At 38.9% G+C, this 17,166-nt stretch overlaps 1 protein-coding gene across 9 annotated transcripts in view; it reads left to right on the top strand.

Annotated features, from left to right (window-relative positions):
* The window catches only part of LOC140665879 (protein daughterless-like), a 115,769-nt gene that overhangs the window by 5,046 nt on the left and 93,557 nt on the right, over window positions 1–17,166 (top strand). For all 9 annotated transcript variants that reach the window (XM_072892467.1, XM_072892465.1, XM_072892464.1 and 6 more), the window contains exons 3-6: window positions 12,841–12,890; window positions 14,504–14,762; window positions 14,963–14,991; window positions 15,338–15,382. In XM_072892467.1, coding sequence (XP_072748568.1) covers window positions 12,841–12,890; window positions 14,504–14,762; window positions 14,963–14,991; window positions 15,338–15,382 — 383 coding nt within the window. The remainder of the gene's footprint in view (window positions 1–12,840; window positions 12,891–14,503; window positions 14,763–14,962; window positions 14,992–15,337; window positions 15,383–17,166) is intronic.

Genomic DNA, 17,166 nt, shown 5'->3' with positions numbered 1-17,166 from the left:
CAATATCGATCAAAGTTAGTTTGGATAACAAAAAATGAAATATTTTCATTCTTTACGATCGGGGAATCATTATGGTAAAATCGATGAGATTCATTATTTACGCTCGAGTGTTTCTACCGGGTGTCAGGTTCGCCGAGTCTCGTTTCTCATAATTTGATAACTATGAGACAGTTGACTTGTCGTTGGTTTGTTTCGGCCCGTTAATCTCGACGATTGTCGCTTTGCGTCGAAGAGGCCTCGCCGCAGACCGTATTACGCCGCGACTGTATTATTAAGGTTCATATTACTTTGCGTATCATAATTTAACGAGCCGTATTACGACGGTCGCGAACTTTCAATTCACGGCACGATCGCTCGATTCGCTATTTCGTAAACAATTCGTATTAAATTTCGGTTCAATTAATTCCTACGTACAGAACGATAGTATACACAACACAGCAAAAGTATTGATGCGCGTAAATTATTTTATTATATAATAATTATTATTGACATTAATTTTAATATATTAGTAAGTATAGAGAGAATTATATATAAACATGGAAAAGATGCCCCCTGTCTTTAAATGAAATTATATAGTAAAACATATCCATCTGCTTTTCATTTTCTGTAGTGCCCTAAAGAGTCGAGGGTTGACACAGGGTTCAAGTGCAAGGGTATCTGAAAATAGCATCCACCCTACTTACCGAAAATACTTCCGGTATCCGTTTTAATTCCCTATCATTTAAGAAGATTCTGAAATACTCGTATCCTCCAGTTTTTTTTTCTCTCTTACGCATGATGGTTCAATCGACTAAAATTTTATCAAATATACAACGCAACATAATAACATAAAAAACAGAGATAAAACGCGAGTAATAAGCATTTTATTGTTCGTCTGTGTTTCGTAAATCCAACGGCCGCGGATGTTTCGAAAATTATTTCGCGCTGCATTTCGCCACGACGGCGGTGAGATGCATCTTAGAGAATCCATCGGCAAAGATAAACATTCGCCGAGAAAATAATCTGATTTGAAATTACGCGTAATGCAGCGAAAATACGGTACCAAATGGTCGATCAGAATCTAAAATTATCGCGTACATTCTATGACTCACGAGCAAATCTACCTGAGTACGAGTTTGTTTCAGGAAGTAGCGAGCTCGATAAAATATAGTTTAACAAACACACACACACATATGATTCATGTATAGCATCGATCGATCAAACGTCGCGGACTGCCGTGCGATCGGATCATTAATTCCTTTGCGAGTCGTCAGATATTTATATCGTTTCAGATATTTATAATATTTGTATGTCAAATAGAGAGATATATTTCATCCGCGTTCTTTTTGCCAGTGCGCGCTATTTTTCTGCGAAAAATAAGTTTGCCTTTCGCGAGCGAAGTATGTATCCTGTATGTACGAAGTCCCACAATCATCGCCATTTTCGCGACTTTCCTTCAAGATATCTCGTATCATCGCGTCGCGAAGGTTGCCACGCCGAACATTTCGACCGGGGTCCATCGACGCCATTTTCGAAACTCTCCTTCCTCGGAGCGAGAGTTTAAGCGAACGACTATAAACGATCTCCAGACACAACACTCGTGACTTAGGTCCTCTTCTCTCTTTCTTTCTTTATCGTGCATACCTACTACCGTCCCTCTCTTTCTATCTATCTCTCTCTCTCTCCGGAGAATTATCGAGGGAGTGTCACCGTGATGCACCTGCCTCTCGCTCCGTCTCTCTCTCTTTCTCCGTTTTTTTCTCACTCCCGTGTACTGCCACCTCTTTCTCAGCCTTTCTTTCTCCGTCTCCGTGCACGCGCCTCGCGCGCGCGTCCTCGAACTCTCTTATAATGGCTCATGTCGAAAACCCACATACTTAAAATATGGAAGAGGGTGCGTCACCTTCCATCGATGTCGGAAAAACGTACAAATCGCGACGCCGCACGATCTAAGCAGAATTTTAGTTTCCTTGTAAGCTCGAATCATTTTAATAAAAAAAAAAAAAAAAAAAAAAAAAAAAATATCAAGCCTTTAAAATGTTAAAAACAGGTTTTTTTTCAGAAATAAAATATCTCAATTTTTACAAGTTCTGCAGGTTTTCTAAAAAAATTTTTGCATATATTAAAATCTTAAAAATATAGTATGGCAAATATAAAAAGGTATTATTTAATAAATATAAAAAAAGTTTTAAAATATCGATTCTGTTTTTGAATCTTTGATTCTACAAAATAGAAGATTTGTATGATAAGTATGGAAATATATACGATTATTTGTGATAAAATCCGCATAATCTTCCCGCGTAAATCCGCGGTCAAATCCGTACGTTTCTTCGTTTATTAATACTGAGTAGTTTATTAGCACCGAGTGGTGCAACTTTGCGTGAGCACAGTGTTTACACGAGATGCACAGGCAGATTTCGCGAAGGAAATAGTAGTATCGCGGTTATAAATATATTCTGGCGAGTTTTATCACAGAGAGACGGCGATCTCCTTGGACGCTTTTCAATCCTCTCCTTAGGAAAGGCCAAGTCCAGAGTGCGTTCACATATGCACGCACACAAATTAAGGGCGCGAGCATAATCTACATTTACAGCGGGGACTCGATGAGCATCTGCTTCTACCCCTCTCGCCCTCGACCCTCTTGTTCACCCGTCGCCCTAAACTCGATCCCTTTCCCCACCAACGAGCATTCTCTCCCAACACCGCGCATTCTCCCAATCAGGATCATTCCTTCTTCGTTGTATCAAGTTTACTCTCTCGTTTTAGTTCTCGCTCTCTTTCTTGTGTTTTCTTCATCGCTCCTTCCTTCTCTCTCTTTCGCAAAAAAAAAAAAAAAAAAAAAAAAAAAAAAAAAACGTAAGAGCGTACAGTGGTATCGATAGGTCACGAAAATTCCGGTCGAAACAATGACTATCTCGATACCATTGATATCTCATCACATAAAAAAAAAACTTAAAATTACGTTAGCAATATATTGAATGAGAAATGACATTATTTTATAAAGTCCTTATTATATCCATATATTTAAAAACTGGTAAATTTTTAAAAGTACATATCGCGCGAATATTTTCACCACAATAATGCATGAAAATTCTTTACATTGTTCGACGTATGAAAATTTCTTGGCGAGTTATGTTCGAGTGAAATAGTATATTGTACGATTCTTACACATCGATGTATGCACTCGATCTCATCGCGGTTACTTTAGACAGCCAAGAACAACTGGCGGTGGAAGGAAAACGACAGAAAATGGAAGACATCTTAAGGCTTTTTGTAAAAAACACGGACGCGTGTTACTTCAGAATTCCTGACTAATGCAAGTCCCTCGTTACCGAACCGCGTATACCGCCATTCGCCTCGCTCCTGTTATGGTCGATATGAATTTGCCACTGCGTGAAACTCTTGCTTCTGGTCCTCTCTTTTTCTCTTTCCGCGCCTCTCTCCGCGTTCTCGTCACTTCTCTTTCCCTCCGTCTTTTTTTCTGTCCCTCTTTCTCCTGCGGTTGTATTCTGCGCGTGTCTCTTCAAAGTTCCTTTCTGTTCATCTCTCTGTACGCCCTTCCCTTGCCACCCTCATTTCCACTCCGCAAATTTGCGATGCTCCACGGAGAAGAGCAAAAGTCCATTAGCCGTGGCGAGAACTGGGTTACAGAACGAGCTTGGTGCGATAAAAAAGATGCTGGATGATCCGCGTATGGTTCTTCATGTACATCGTTTCATAAAACACCTGGCAACCGATTAATGTATGTCGGATATCTTAAAGATTACATAAAGTTTTATTTAATTCTCGTAAAAATATATTTTATCGCTAACTGTATTTTACTGTTAATATTTGAAGTTACGAGAAAAAAAAAAAGTGATATACAGTTATAGTTCGGGATCGACGACAGGGAAGAATAAAAGTTCACCGTCTTTGAAAATCTCATCGCGATGCTATATCGAATGACATACTCTCCGTGAGGACAAATACCTATCGTCCTAGAGAGTCGTGTCTCTTACCAGCCTGACTGAAAGCACCACCCTACAAGGGGCACCATATCCTGGTATCCCCTTGCTCCATTGGCGTAGGTGCGGTGGTTCTCAACTATATTTTGTCGTTAAAGCAGCGAAACTTTGTAATGTAATATTTGGGTAGAGTTTAATTCTTTAGTATTTATCGACTTTTACAATAATTACATATACCGATCAACTGAAATCGCTAATTCGAATTATAAACGGTTATCTAAGATGGTTTAACAGAATTTTTTTGTTTTAATTATTTTACAATAAATATAAGAACAAATTTTTGTACATATACGGTTGCACATAAAAAAAAAAACAAACAATTTTTTCTATTAATCGATATTAATCAATGTAATCAATTAAAATTTTATTAATATGCAATTATTAATATATATATATATATATATATATATATATATATATATATATATTGATAACAAATTGCATAGTAATAATTTTTAGAATAATTGATTGATCAATATTTACTTACGTGATTTAAAAATCGTAATAAATTCTTTCTTTGCTCATTTTTTCTCCTCGTTACTCGTACATTGACATTACCACATGTAAATTACTCACTCGAACGACGACAAAAATCAGAAGTAGATGGTGTGCCACCTGTAAAGCACGTGCAATTCGAAAAGCGAATCTGACTGAGCCCGCGTGTGTGGGCACGCACGCACGCATGTATATGCGCGAAGCGCGTATGCACCGGGTGGGTTTTCGACGACGCATGGCACCGACCTGCACCACGTTCAAAATAGACATCTGGCCAGATTTCGTTAGGCCCACATGTAGGGGCCTGCCGCATAGTACGCGTACGTACGTGCACGTATGTACTACGCACTGTGTACGCCGCTACACGTGTATATGCGTCCACGCGACCGGGGTTCGAACAACAAATGTGCACTCGGGGCTCTCCTGGCAGCGCCAGTTCCGAAAAAGGGGCTCCGATTTTTTGGCAGGTGCCACTGTCCTCGAGCGTGCGACGTCACCTTCTGACGTTCAATGGCCCGCACGAAGTCCGGAGGAATGTCGCTTCTAATTAGGTAAACGATCACGAGATTCCGTTGAGAGAAACGCGCGATCAAACGCGGTGAAAAGTATCGCGGTTAACTTTTCTACTATCAAAATTAATTTTTATTCCAATTTATCTCATTTCTTTTATAAATGCGTATATATCTTCTCTAGAGAATCTCGAAAAATCTAGGAAAACATTGAAAAATAAAATTTAAATCAATATCATACTTATACATTACTTATCATGATATTTCTTTGTATGTATTCAATTGAACTCTGGCAACCTCCTCCTAAAGAGAAATTCGCGTCTTTTTCTCAATTAGTTTGAGCTTTATCACGGTCGCGATATTGCGGAAGTAAAAATCGCGTTGAAAGTGCCGCGAGATCACCTGTTGAATGTATATCCCGGAGGGTAACCATCAAGATTCCTCCTCTCCTTGCACCTTCATCCTCGTTCTCGTTGTCCTGCCGTGTGTCGTCGTTCGTAAAGCCGTGTGAATGAACACGCGTGTCAAGAGCGTCGCGTAAAGGCGTCGCCAGTGAGTGTGAGCGAGACCAAGAGAAACCGGAACACGTGTGTGCCACGTGCCGACAGCGGCACGCGCGCGCACGCACTCTGGCCACTTCGAATTCTCTCTCCTTCTCTCTCTTGTTCTTCTTTTTTTTTTTTATATATATACACAATTTCGCACACACGTTTCCTCCTTGTTTTCACCGATCGACAGAATCGACAACGGGCATACTTTTACTCGCCGCAAATCGCCACAAGCGATCGATCCGATCTCTTCTCGTTTTTGGTCCAGTATTATGCGACGATCGAGAATGTTAAGGAACGTTCCTCGAGTACGTGGTAAACGTCGCCACGTGCAACGTTTACCAACGAGCATGATGCAACTCGCGTTTAACCCACATTCTCGAATACTTGAATTAAATTCAACTGTTCGATGCAGAACTGGATCGCACTGATGTTGTAATTACGTCTATATCAGAATTTGTTATCTTTAGAATATCATACGTATATGTTATTATATTTTGGAATATCTTGTCGTCGGTCTCTCTCTCTCTCTCTCTCTCTCTCTCTCTCTCTCTCTCTCTCTCTCTCTCTCTCTCTCTCTCTTCTAAAATTAGCATCCAGAAAAATTATATATGTGTACATGATACGGAAGGATAAAAGAATTGAATATTTTATTAATTTTAATTATTAATTAAATATTTTTTCTTCTTTATTTTTATATAAAAAGTCTTTAACTATCAATTATTTTTTTACACTAATCGTAAGACAAATTGAAATTGTTTTTCTAATATAAATCAAAGATTTTTCTGGATTATTTCAAAAATTAATTCATGTAATATAGATAGCACCAACGTTGTCCTGTGATTTTACCAACGAGACAGGTTGAGATGCACTGGGGCCCCCGTGGTCTGCGCCAATGTCCTCCAGTGGGCCCCTTCTAGGGTAACACGAAGGGGGGCACTGGCAGCGACAGCTGCTGCTGCTGCTGCTGCATTTCCCCCTTTGCTTCGCTACCTTCCTCCTCCTCCCTCTGTCTCCCTACATACACACGCCCGCCCTCTCCTCCCCCTCGGCCCATGGTCTTCTTGGTCCCGCGGGCCCCTTGGCACGCCGACATCCCCACTATGGGGCCCCATGGTCGCGTGGCAGGCAGCCTTCTCCTCCACAAAATACACCTTCGCTGTTCCGTTTACTCCTGAACAGCGCAACGGACGATTCCTCCTCTTACTCCCCATCTTTCATTTGCTCTCTTTCTTTCTTCCTCTGCTACATACCGACTTTGTCACGCTACCACTTTCTTTCTGCTCTTTCGTTTGCTTATGACGGTGACGTTCATGCAAGTATCAGTATTGAGAATTCAGTATCGAAGTTTTTGGAGTCTTTCATTTCCTTCCATGATTTTAACGTCGTATAAGTTTTTATCTTTATTTATAATTTATTATTTTGTATTTAGTGTATTTATTATTTTGCATTTATTTATTATTACATTTTTATTTATTATTAGTAGATAACCAGAAAGAACAAAAAAAATGTACTGCTCAATGGAATTATTAAATTATTTGCTGAAACAAATCAATATTAGGGATAATATTAGAGATAATTTCAGATATTTTTTTAAAAGCGTGTGCACATGTGTGTGCGTGTGTTTGTTAAACAATTTTTTAAATTAAATGAATTAACTAAAATTTAAAATAAAATCGTAAAGAGAGGAAAATCATAAACTAGCAAATACAATCTTGTTAATTTATGTATATATTTTTTAAATAGTGAAATGTTTTCTTCCTTCTCACACACAGATAGTAAAAGCTCAGCGATAATTTCACAAGGCGAAATCCTCTGGTTCTTTTCCTTTGCAGCAGTTGTCGTGTCGCTTTTGTATTCCCGGGTTTCCGTCGGTACACGCGACGTTTCTTTCGATTCTCGCTGGAGGGGGAAATTGGAGCGTGACCAGAAGTTGGTCTTCATAAAATTTTGCCTCCTGGAGAGAGAAACGTCGCTTCCTCTTGCTTCCGCGCTAAGCCCCGTGAGACCCGGGTCGCGCTCTGTGGTTTTTGGGACTTACAAAGCTCCACTAGTATAGATACAGAACTAGAGAATATAATGTTTGAAAGTGAAGGGCATATTTGTATGTGCGTGCGTGTGTGCGGGCGCATACATTTCTTTTCGAATCTCGATTATCCTCGCTTCGACGATCTCACTGCACCCGCGATTTGATTCTTTCGGGTCCTAGGGTACTACCATTTAAGAAGCATTGCACTTTCTGTGCAATCATATAAATCTCACATTTCTTATTAAATTTCAGGAATATTGTCTTTATTTTATTTTTACCTACATATATAATAAAACTCTGTTATGATGAATTAATTATTCTCGAATATATCTTTCTATTGTATAAGAAAAAAATATGCGCAAATATATTCTTGCAATTTCTCTAGAGTATTTCTGTACCTTTTATTTATAGCCTTTTTGGGCCATCTTATCTTTGCCATTAATTTATCTTGGTGATAATTCGTGAATAATTGACTCGCAAAACTTTATTGGAATAACCGAAATAATAGGAATGGCGCAAGCTCGGTTGAGCACCAATGGCTACCTGAGCCCTTTTCTACGCTTTTTTTCGTCTTTCTCGTCTGATTCTATTCTTTACTCCCTCGGTAGAACCCTGTAGGTATTCTACCTCTTTTCGGGGTCGTAGGCCCCGAGGGTGGCGGGTCCCCCGCTACTGCTGTTTCTGTATACCTCAATGATCGTGGCTCCTTTTTTCGCCGCCCTCCTCGTTTTACCTGCAGAAACCTCGAACACCCTTTCGGGTCGCGTGGCACTATGCGATACGCACGCGAATTCGACTATAAGGACGATCCAGTGATGGAATTAACGAATGCGGAAGCCCAAAAATAAGAAATTGATAATTTAAACTTATAATTATAAATAATTATTTTAAATTTGAATCAATATATAAAAGCAATCAAATGATATCATTATAACATAAATATTGAATACACTTATAAATAATATTTGTGACAATTATAAATATTAAAATCATTTTATAAAAATAATAATAGTTTCTCGTTATCTAAATTGAAAAAAAATCCAGTCCTATCCAATAAAAGTAGAGTTTAATTTAAAGCGCACATTTCAGATTGCTTCTCGACATTTTGAGAAACCGTACAATCGAGTCGCCTGGCTGTTTCTTCTTTCAACTTTCCAGTCATCAATAAAAAGATCCATCGGTTTATCTCTCAATCGTGTTACATTGTGGAATTAAAATACTTAATTGCAGTTTTATCTCAAAAAATATTTGCGCATGCAGAAAATTGTCGGAATTGGTCGTGCGTATCCAGATTTATACGGCAGGCCCTTGTAAAGCTGTTTGTAAAATTTACATCGGGCGCACAAAGAAAGTGTCGGGCATTTGTCGGGCGAGCTAATTGAATTAAGCCCGCCACGGCGCGCAGGTGTTCAATTATTTCCTTTACCGCTTTACGAGCTCCTCCGCCTTTGTCGTGATACGTCCCGCGAGATTTTCTTGGCGCTAGAATGACGTCAACGTGTGTAACCTGCCTGCGTGCGTGCGTGCGGGCACGCACTCTCTCGGCAGGTGATCCGCGAGAGACGATAGAAGGACGATACGATCGACGCGCGAGATGACCGTCTGAATTATCTTTCGCCGAAACATGAAAACCGGCTGCTGCGATTCACCTGTACACTGTTCATTTTACATGAGATGGTCTCCTTGAATCTCGTTACACGCGTTTAACGTCCCAGAACTTTTCTTTTTGCGTTATCTACTTAATACTTACTCGTTTGCAGTATATAATATACATACAGGATGTATCTCTATAGTATATTTTTATTATTTTAATATATATAATTATAATATAAATATTAAATATTAAAAATTAATATTTGTTGAACGGTTTTTTTAAGATACTTAGAATATCTCTTAATACTATAGTATTGACAGATTTGAGTTTATTTAAATGTATCGGTATACAGCTTGTTGCATAAAATTAAGAAATTCCTTTGAAGCGGTATTTCCGAGAGTACCAGCTGGACGAATAAACAGCGGATTATTTTTCAGTGAAAACAAGCTTCACGGCAAGGTGAGGAGTTAAAGACCAGACGGTCATCTCACTCGAGATCATGTTGAACACACTCGATCGAGCGTTCTTAATACGATCTACGGCCATAGCTATCCTTTCTTGCGTGCATTTCGTTGTCCCCGAATTTTCGCAAATTCGCAGACGAATCAAGTTCTTCCTGCGGTTGCTTATTCCCGCATAAACGATATTTTTCCCGCAATTAGTCGTTAATCCCAACCATATAGTAAACCTCAATGGCAAACCGCGTAACGCTGAAATTTTTCTCGACCCCTTCTCGGTCTATTACACCCCGACATTAAATCGCGAAATCTCTAGCCGAGAGCTATATTTTTGCGACCGCGAAATGCAGATATATATCCCAGAGTACTTCGATGTCGCAGCCGCGTACGTTCACGCTCACGCGTGTCTATTTGTCGCTCTCGCGTTCTCCGCTTTTTTATGCGTGCACTTTTGTTCCGGGACGTCGCGCACTCCACACGAGCGAATGCCTCTTTTTTACGAGATCGTCAACGTTGAAAGTGTCCGGCAGTTTTGACCTCGGTGCGCATATACGCGTCGCAATACTTCACTGTTCATGTTCCAGTTTTTATTCGATTGCGGGTACCGACGATGCTTTGGTCGTTAAAAGCTGGCTAAAAGCTTGACTTTATTTAATTTATAATTAAAACATTAAGAGAAAGAGAGAGAGAGAGAGAGAGAAAGTTTATCAAAACGAATTATTTTTTAAAATAATTTATAGAGTCTCGATTTTACTAATACATCTTCTTTTTTATTATGTAACAACTTAATTATTTTGTTAAATGTCTGAAACCGCAAAAGATGTAAAAAAAATTGTGTAAAAGTGTCTAACAATATGTGAATTTTCAATCTTGCCAATCTTGAGGCAATCGCGATACAATTTAATGCACACTTGTGAATTATAATAATTACGGTAGTCAACTTCCGCCGTCATGTGTCTTTTATTATGCGATTGGTACTTTGCGGATTTTCGGCGGAGCGGAACACGACCAACACATTGTGGTCGCGTGTCGAGAATCATCTGCTATATAGCGGTTTTCGAGGTCGTGTCGCGCGAATCGTGAGGTGTAACATCGTATTAATGTAGTCCGAAGACCCTACAGAGATATTATCGTATCAAAATTTACTGGCGCATATCGCATAACACACTCCATGTCGATGCCATCGGGACGCGCGCCATCGTTCGTTCCCTTTTTTTCATTCCTTATATCGAACTTTACCTTTTTCCTTTGTTCGCGTATAAGTATCACATTAATCTGCCGCTTCTGGTTATTTGTTTGTTGGAACGTGTACGGAAAATCGAGCGCGAAAAGATAGAAGAGAGATTGTTTCTAAAGATTCATCAGTGAAGAAACATCTTTCTATAAGAATTACATATATGTATATATTTTTTATATTTTATTTTATAGTAAAATTGATTTCTTCGGGATATCCCTTAAAAGAAAATTTCTCGCGATACGCATCTTCGACACCAGGCTGTGTGCAATCGTGATCCTTGTCCATGCGACACATCCGTACGATCCGTACCAGGGCGACACTCGCAACCAGCTAATTCCCGGCTAATTCTTCATCGAACAATTACCGAACGGATGACGGCGGCAGAGGCAACGCGGAAGACGAACTAGTCGTGACATGGAGGCCCGGCGCTCAGCACTACGTCATAACGGTCGAGCGGGCTTGCGCCGGCTCTGAGGATGACACGATGGACCATGGTTTAGCTTGTCCTTTGATGCATGATATTGCGGAGTCGGTGCCGCACGCTTCGGCAAACATGTCACGAGCAAGCCGAAACTGTTAGGATTCATAGTTATCTCGGACGATCGTGTGCCGTCCGAGAACACTCGCCCTATCGTCCACGCGCGACTATACTCTCTATAATTGTAATACGTATGCCCGCGATGCGTATGCACTCATATACCTATGTCTGTGTGTATGTGAGAATCCCCCGACATTGCTCCACCCTTCTGAATTTCAGACTATAATATCGTTTCATTATCTTCTAGGACATGGAATCCTGAATGTTGAAGGATTTAAGGGATATGATTGCAAAAATTTCGTACAATGTAATGGCATCTTTTTTATGTGTATTCTACTTAAATTTAATTCACGCCTAACGATTGTTAATTGTTATAATATATCTTTTATTAATTTTCAAATATAACATTTTCTTCATATATCGAGATATACATATAGACGACATTACGATTATTACGATTATACGAGACGTTAAATTTGTCGAGATTATATGAGGACTGCGGCCATTTCGGTATAATTTTAATGCGGTAAGAAGAAATAGAGTTGCTTGTGGATAATACGAAAGGGTACTTGCCGGTGCGTATCTGGTCGAATGAAAATTAATCTCGATGCGGCAATATGTCGCCTTTACAATTCTTTCTGAGCGGTTTTCGAAACGTAAATCCAACCGATCCTCATAAATTCTCCACAAGACACGGCGCGCCTCGCGCATAGATTCGCGCTCCTACGTTATACGTGTACGGGGTGGGCATTAATAACGGATGAAGCCCCGGACTGCGGTAACCTCGTAATGTTTATCTCGTTGTTTATTCCGCGTGCGTACTGCGGCCGCAACGTGGAAAACGCGCATGTATATATATATCCCCGCGTACGGATTCTTAACGCGATCGCGGTTTTGATTTATAAAGACGCATCGCGAATTTATGCCCGACATTAATTTTACATCGACTCTTCTCGAGAGGGGAACTTTCTTTTCGCTCCCCTTTTCGCCCGGCGACTCACGCGCCAAGAATATTGCGGACTGTAAGATGTGGAATATTCTTTTTTTTTTCTCCCCCATCCCCCCAACACTGCGGATATTTTTCAAATATCCTCGTTCTTTGTTTTCCTTTTAGTATCGCGTGGGACGTCTGTGCTTTTATTGGTCGAAGGATTACGCACGAGCGGCGGGATGATAAATTTATGTAGCAAGCTTCGTACACGTGTCGTTATGATCCGCTCGTTTAATGTAACATTCAATATAATTTACACTATGAAGATGTAACTTATGTTTAGTAAGAAATATACTGCTAACGCTTTACGAAATTTTTTTTTACGTAGACACTGTACACAAGATATGAACTGCGCAAGGTTGAAAAATTTTCTTTATAAAATTAATTATTCTTTTGAATGAAAAAGAGCATATTGCTTCCCTGGAATTGATCTTTACGATTTGTTTTATCTGTTTCAGAAAAGCCAGGCTTTCAGACGCCGTATGGTTCCACGATAGACAATGGAATGGTGAGTGATCTTTTGATATTGACCTTCATACAACAATGCGATTCGCAGTGATTTTTCTGCCATCGCGCTTTGTTTCTTCTCCATTCGAGTCAGGCGACGCGCGAGAGGAAAGTTGGAATATTCGAGATCTCTTTCTTTGTTGCGCGAGCAACTTGAATCTCCAAACAAAGCGGGATTATATAAGAAATAGGAGTGTAATAATTATTGCAGTCGTAGGAGCGAATTTATCTGAGAAAAAGTTACTCGCTTTGCACCACCCGACTTCACTCTCTTTCTCCAGCAACCCCCGACATAATCCCAAAACTTTACCTCGGGTGATATTTTCGGGAAGCGGTTCTCATTTCTTGTCACGTTTGGGTAATTTTTTTTTTCTAGAAAACTTATTCTTTATCGATATAATCAACATAATTTATATAGTCTATGAGAAATAACATGTGCATTGATTAAATTCATTTATCTTAAGGATCTTAATTTATCTTGTTAGTCATAAACTAAATTTTATTTATTTAACAGATTGACATCCATCTTCAGTAATTAATTAACAATTAATATCTATAGCATATTTTATATATATAATAGCAATAGTGAGAACCACGAATGAAATGGAACAAATATATCCACGCGGTTGAGTGTCATCAACCTTCAATTTTAATATCACTTACACACACACACTCTCTCTCTCTCTCTCTCTCTCTCTCTCTCTCTCTCTCTCTCTCTCTTTCTCTCTCTCTCTCTCTCTCTTTTATCTATGACGATGTATCTATATATGGCATATCAAGAGACGCGCATATATTCTAGAAAAAAACCTGTTTTAAAACAACTATTACTAGTATTATTTTTTTCGTTGAAGTTATCAAAAAAGTATATACATATCATTTATTTTTTAATTACTGCGTTAGTTTCTGAAATTTTTATCGCATGAAACAAAGATTGTCACTATTAATAACCTATTGATTATTCTTGTCAAAAACATCAATGTTACACCTTTTTTATGTTTCTTACGTAAAAGGTCATCGTGTACACGTGGAACGTGAATAACCTTGGACCCACATCTATTTACCGTATAAATTAACTTTAATTTAGTACACTCTTCCTACTCATGTAATCTGTAGAGATATAATTATCTATTATTATTATAAACGTTTTATATAAGCTATGGAAACGAAATGAATATAATATCCTTAAATTTTTCAAAAGTGCTGGAGAGAGCAATATCTAATCGACAGTCGTTAAACCATAGCTGATAAGGAATATTGATTTCAATGCATGATTTATTGAAGCCGCCTCCGAGTTATCGTTGTCGCATTTCCTCCATTTCGCATTCCACTCTCTTCTATTGCAATTTGCGACCGTTATTTGTAACAAATATATTATTTTTTTAGTTGAGATTAATTTAAGGAGCTTTTAATTTTATAAATTTTGTAATATTTTTATCAAAATAATTATTTTTTTTTTTTATTTTGGATATTTTGGTATGTGAAACGATACGCTCGGTATTATCATTATTGTATCGATAATCCGTTGTCACAATATTGCGATTACGGCTGTCGTGTCCAGAGATGTGTAAATAAAAAATCGAGAAAAAAAAGAACATGTTTTGATTTCTGTTTCAGGCGTATGGCGGTGGTGCATTCGGTCCTACAGCGGGTGGACCAGGCGGGGGGCCGGGTGGAGGCGGCGGGGGCGGTGGAGGTGGCAGCGGGGGCGGTGGTGGCGTCGAGGGCGCCACCTATCCCCCGGATTCGCCGTATTTTCCGTTCGGGACCAGGGGTGTACCGGTTACCGTAGGTACCGTGAGTACCCCCTCCCCCGTCGTGAATCCAGCGACCCCCACTGGTACCAACGGCGCACGGTTACCTAATCCCGCTGGCGGTGAGTCCTTTGTTATCGCATTATCTTTATCGAGATAAAGAAAAATAGAGATACAGAAATTAAAAGAGAAATGTGTGTGAAAAGAAAAATAATTCTTTAATTTTTGTATATGTTTATAAGTATATTACATTATACGTTTTGTTATTGAAAAACTTTTTGAAAAATTATTTTTTTTAATATAAATTTTGTTATGATTTTAGGTGCTGCAACTGTAAAGAGAAAGAAGGACGTAAGTATTCTTGATATTATATTCATTTATCATAATTATTATAAATTACTAACAAAAATATTGAGTACGCAACATAATTTTATTATCCACTCAGCAAAATTAAACATGTTTCGATTTAGTTTGCTCTTTTTCGTGATATTGTATATACGGGAGCCTTCGACGAGGCGTCGAAAACAAGCGTGACTCACTCGATCAATGATTAGGCAGCTCTTGAATCTCACAATCGATAGCAGTCGCGTTTAGATATTGCATGCGAACATCGGTGTCATACAACGATCACGTGACACGTATTTTTCGTGTATTTAATCTGCAGTTTTTTTAACAATATTTTCAATTTTTTTTACAGAACCTCGACGGACCGGAAGGAGAGGTAGTAGCAACGCAGCATTGGGTGAGTATTAAAAACTTGATACAGTATATCATAATTTTATATCCGTAATTAGGTTAACTTGTAAATTAAGTTTTGCTCTCATCTCTTCGGCATCTAATATGAGAGCCAGAGACGCACGGATGAACTCAGGCGATGCTGGCGATCGTAATCTCTTTATGCAACGTTATTGAAGATGATGATTTTACCATTCATAGCGACCGACATGAAACGCCAACGTTCGTAATATTTTCTTCAAGAGCTTTGAATCGGTCCTCTTGAAATTTTTTTTTTTTTTTTTTTTTTTTTTTGCGTTCTTACATAAAAGTGACAAACGTGGTAAAAATCAAAAAAACTATTCACCCTTTCAGATAACATTTTCTAATTTATTACATGACAATAAAAATTAATAATATTAAATACATTATAATATAATTACAAATATATACATTATATAGTATGATAAATCTATCTTTTATATATTTATCTCTTTTTATATGTTTGAAAGAATGAATAATAGACTATCCGCGGATAGACGCGTACGCGTAGAAAATTTGACACCCGTTACGGACACGAGGATTACTATTACAGGTGACAGTTTGCAATTCAATGTCTCATGTCGCGTAAACAGGGATCCGAGAATATGAAACTACAATCAAAGAGGCGCGTCAAATTTGTTGTTTAGAGTCTCGTGTTAACTAGCACGGGGAACGAGCGAGTCGCCGGGTCTCGTAAACGTCGCGCGTGCACACGCGCGTATTAGAAAGAGAGAGATAACTCCCGGACCTCTTGCAAACAGATAAAATATCGATCGTAAGAAATTCAATATTTATCGTTCATTTTCTCTGACTTTTGCTCAAAAAGCAAATTACTAGCAGCTGTATAAATCCTTTCGATGTATCCATTTTAACTGATTTATTAACAGATAAAAATTGCAGAATACTCTCAAGGCTCTCTCTCTTTCTTGCTGCATCTTGAAAAATTTAAAAATGTCGCAAAGTGTATGAAAAGATAAAGTTTCCCATAATTATTAAAACAAAAGATTTTGTATTATTTCAATCGCTGCACTTAACTTATTTTTATGCATCCCCAAGAATATAAAACAAAGTATCTATATATACATATATGATTATGTAATAAAAAGGAAATTATTTCGTACGATCCTACATTATAATGCACTAATGTAAATGGAAACAATAATAAATAAGCAGAGTCGTGTGCGGAAGAGAATAAGATAAATCCACGAATGCCCCAACGGCGAAGATCGCCGCTAATCTACGATGTTCCCTCGTTCATATAAGCCCCCGCAATGATTTATTCAGCGAGCAAAACTACGCGATTACGTTTCTATTAGGATATAGGCACCGACGGCGTCCTTGGGGGACTGTAACCGCCATCCCGAGTGGCTCCTACGGGAGTTTCACTTATCGTTAGCATCGTCCGTTGTCCCTGTGCTTCCTCTCTTTCTCGCTCTTCTCCTGCCCTCCTTTTCAAGCTCTTTCAAACGTGCCCGTTGCTGCCGTTGCCGATGACGGTGTTAAAAAAAACATTTCATGTCGTTTCCGAAGGGAATAAATAACCCTCTGCGTAGCGTCGAAAGGCCGTCCCGCAGTTCGCCTCGTAATTTTCGGCCCGACAACGGGTCACTGACTCGCATAATCAACACGTCCACTGCGTTTGATCGTATGTATCCTAGCTATCGCAGTAAATCTATACAGAGCTTGTTCCGGAATCGCTCGGACTACCTCTCAGCTCGTAAATCCTGCGATGAGTTTGTCGATTTTTTTATATACATATGAAACAAATTT

Source organism: Anoplolepis gracilipes, chromosome 5 (genome assembly GCF_047496725.1).
Source record: "Anoplolepis gracilipes chromosome 5, ASM4749672v1, whole genome shotgun sequence".
Lineage (NCBI taxonomy): Eukaryota > Metazoa > Arthropoda > Insecta > Hymenoptera > Formicidae > Anoplolepis > Anoplolepis gracilipes.
This window is presented reverse-complemented; position numbering and strand designations above follow the sequence as displayed.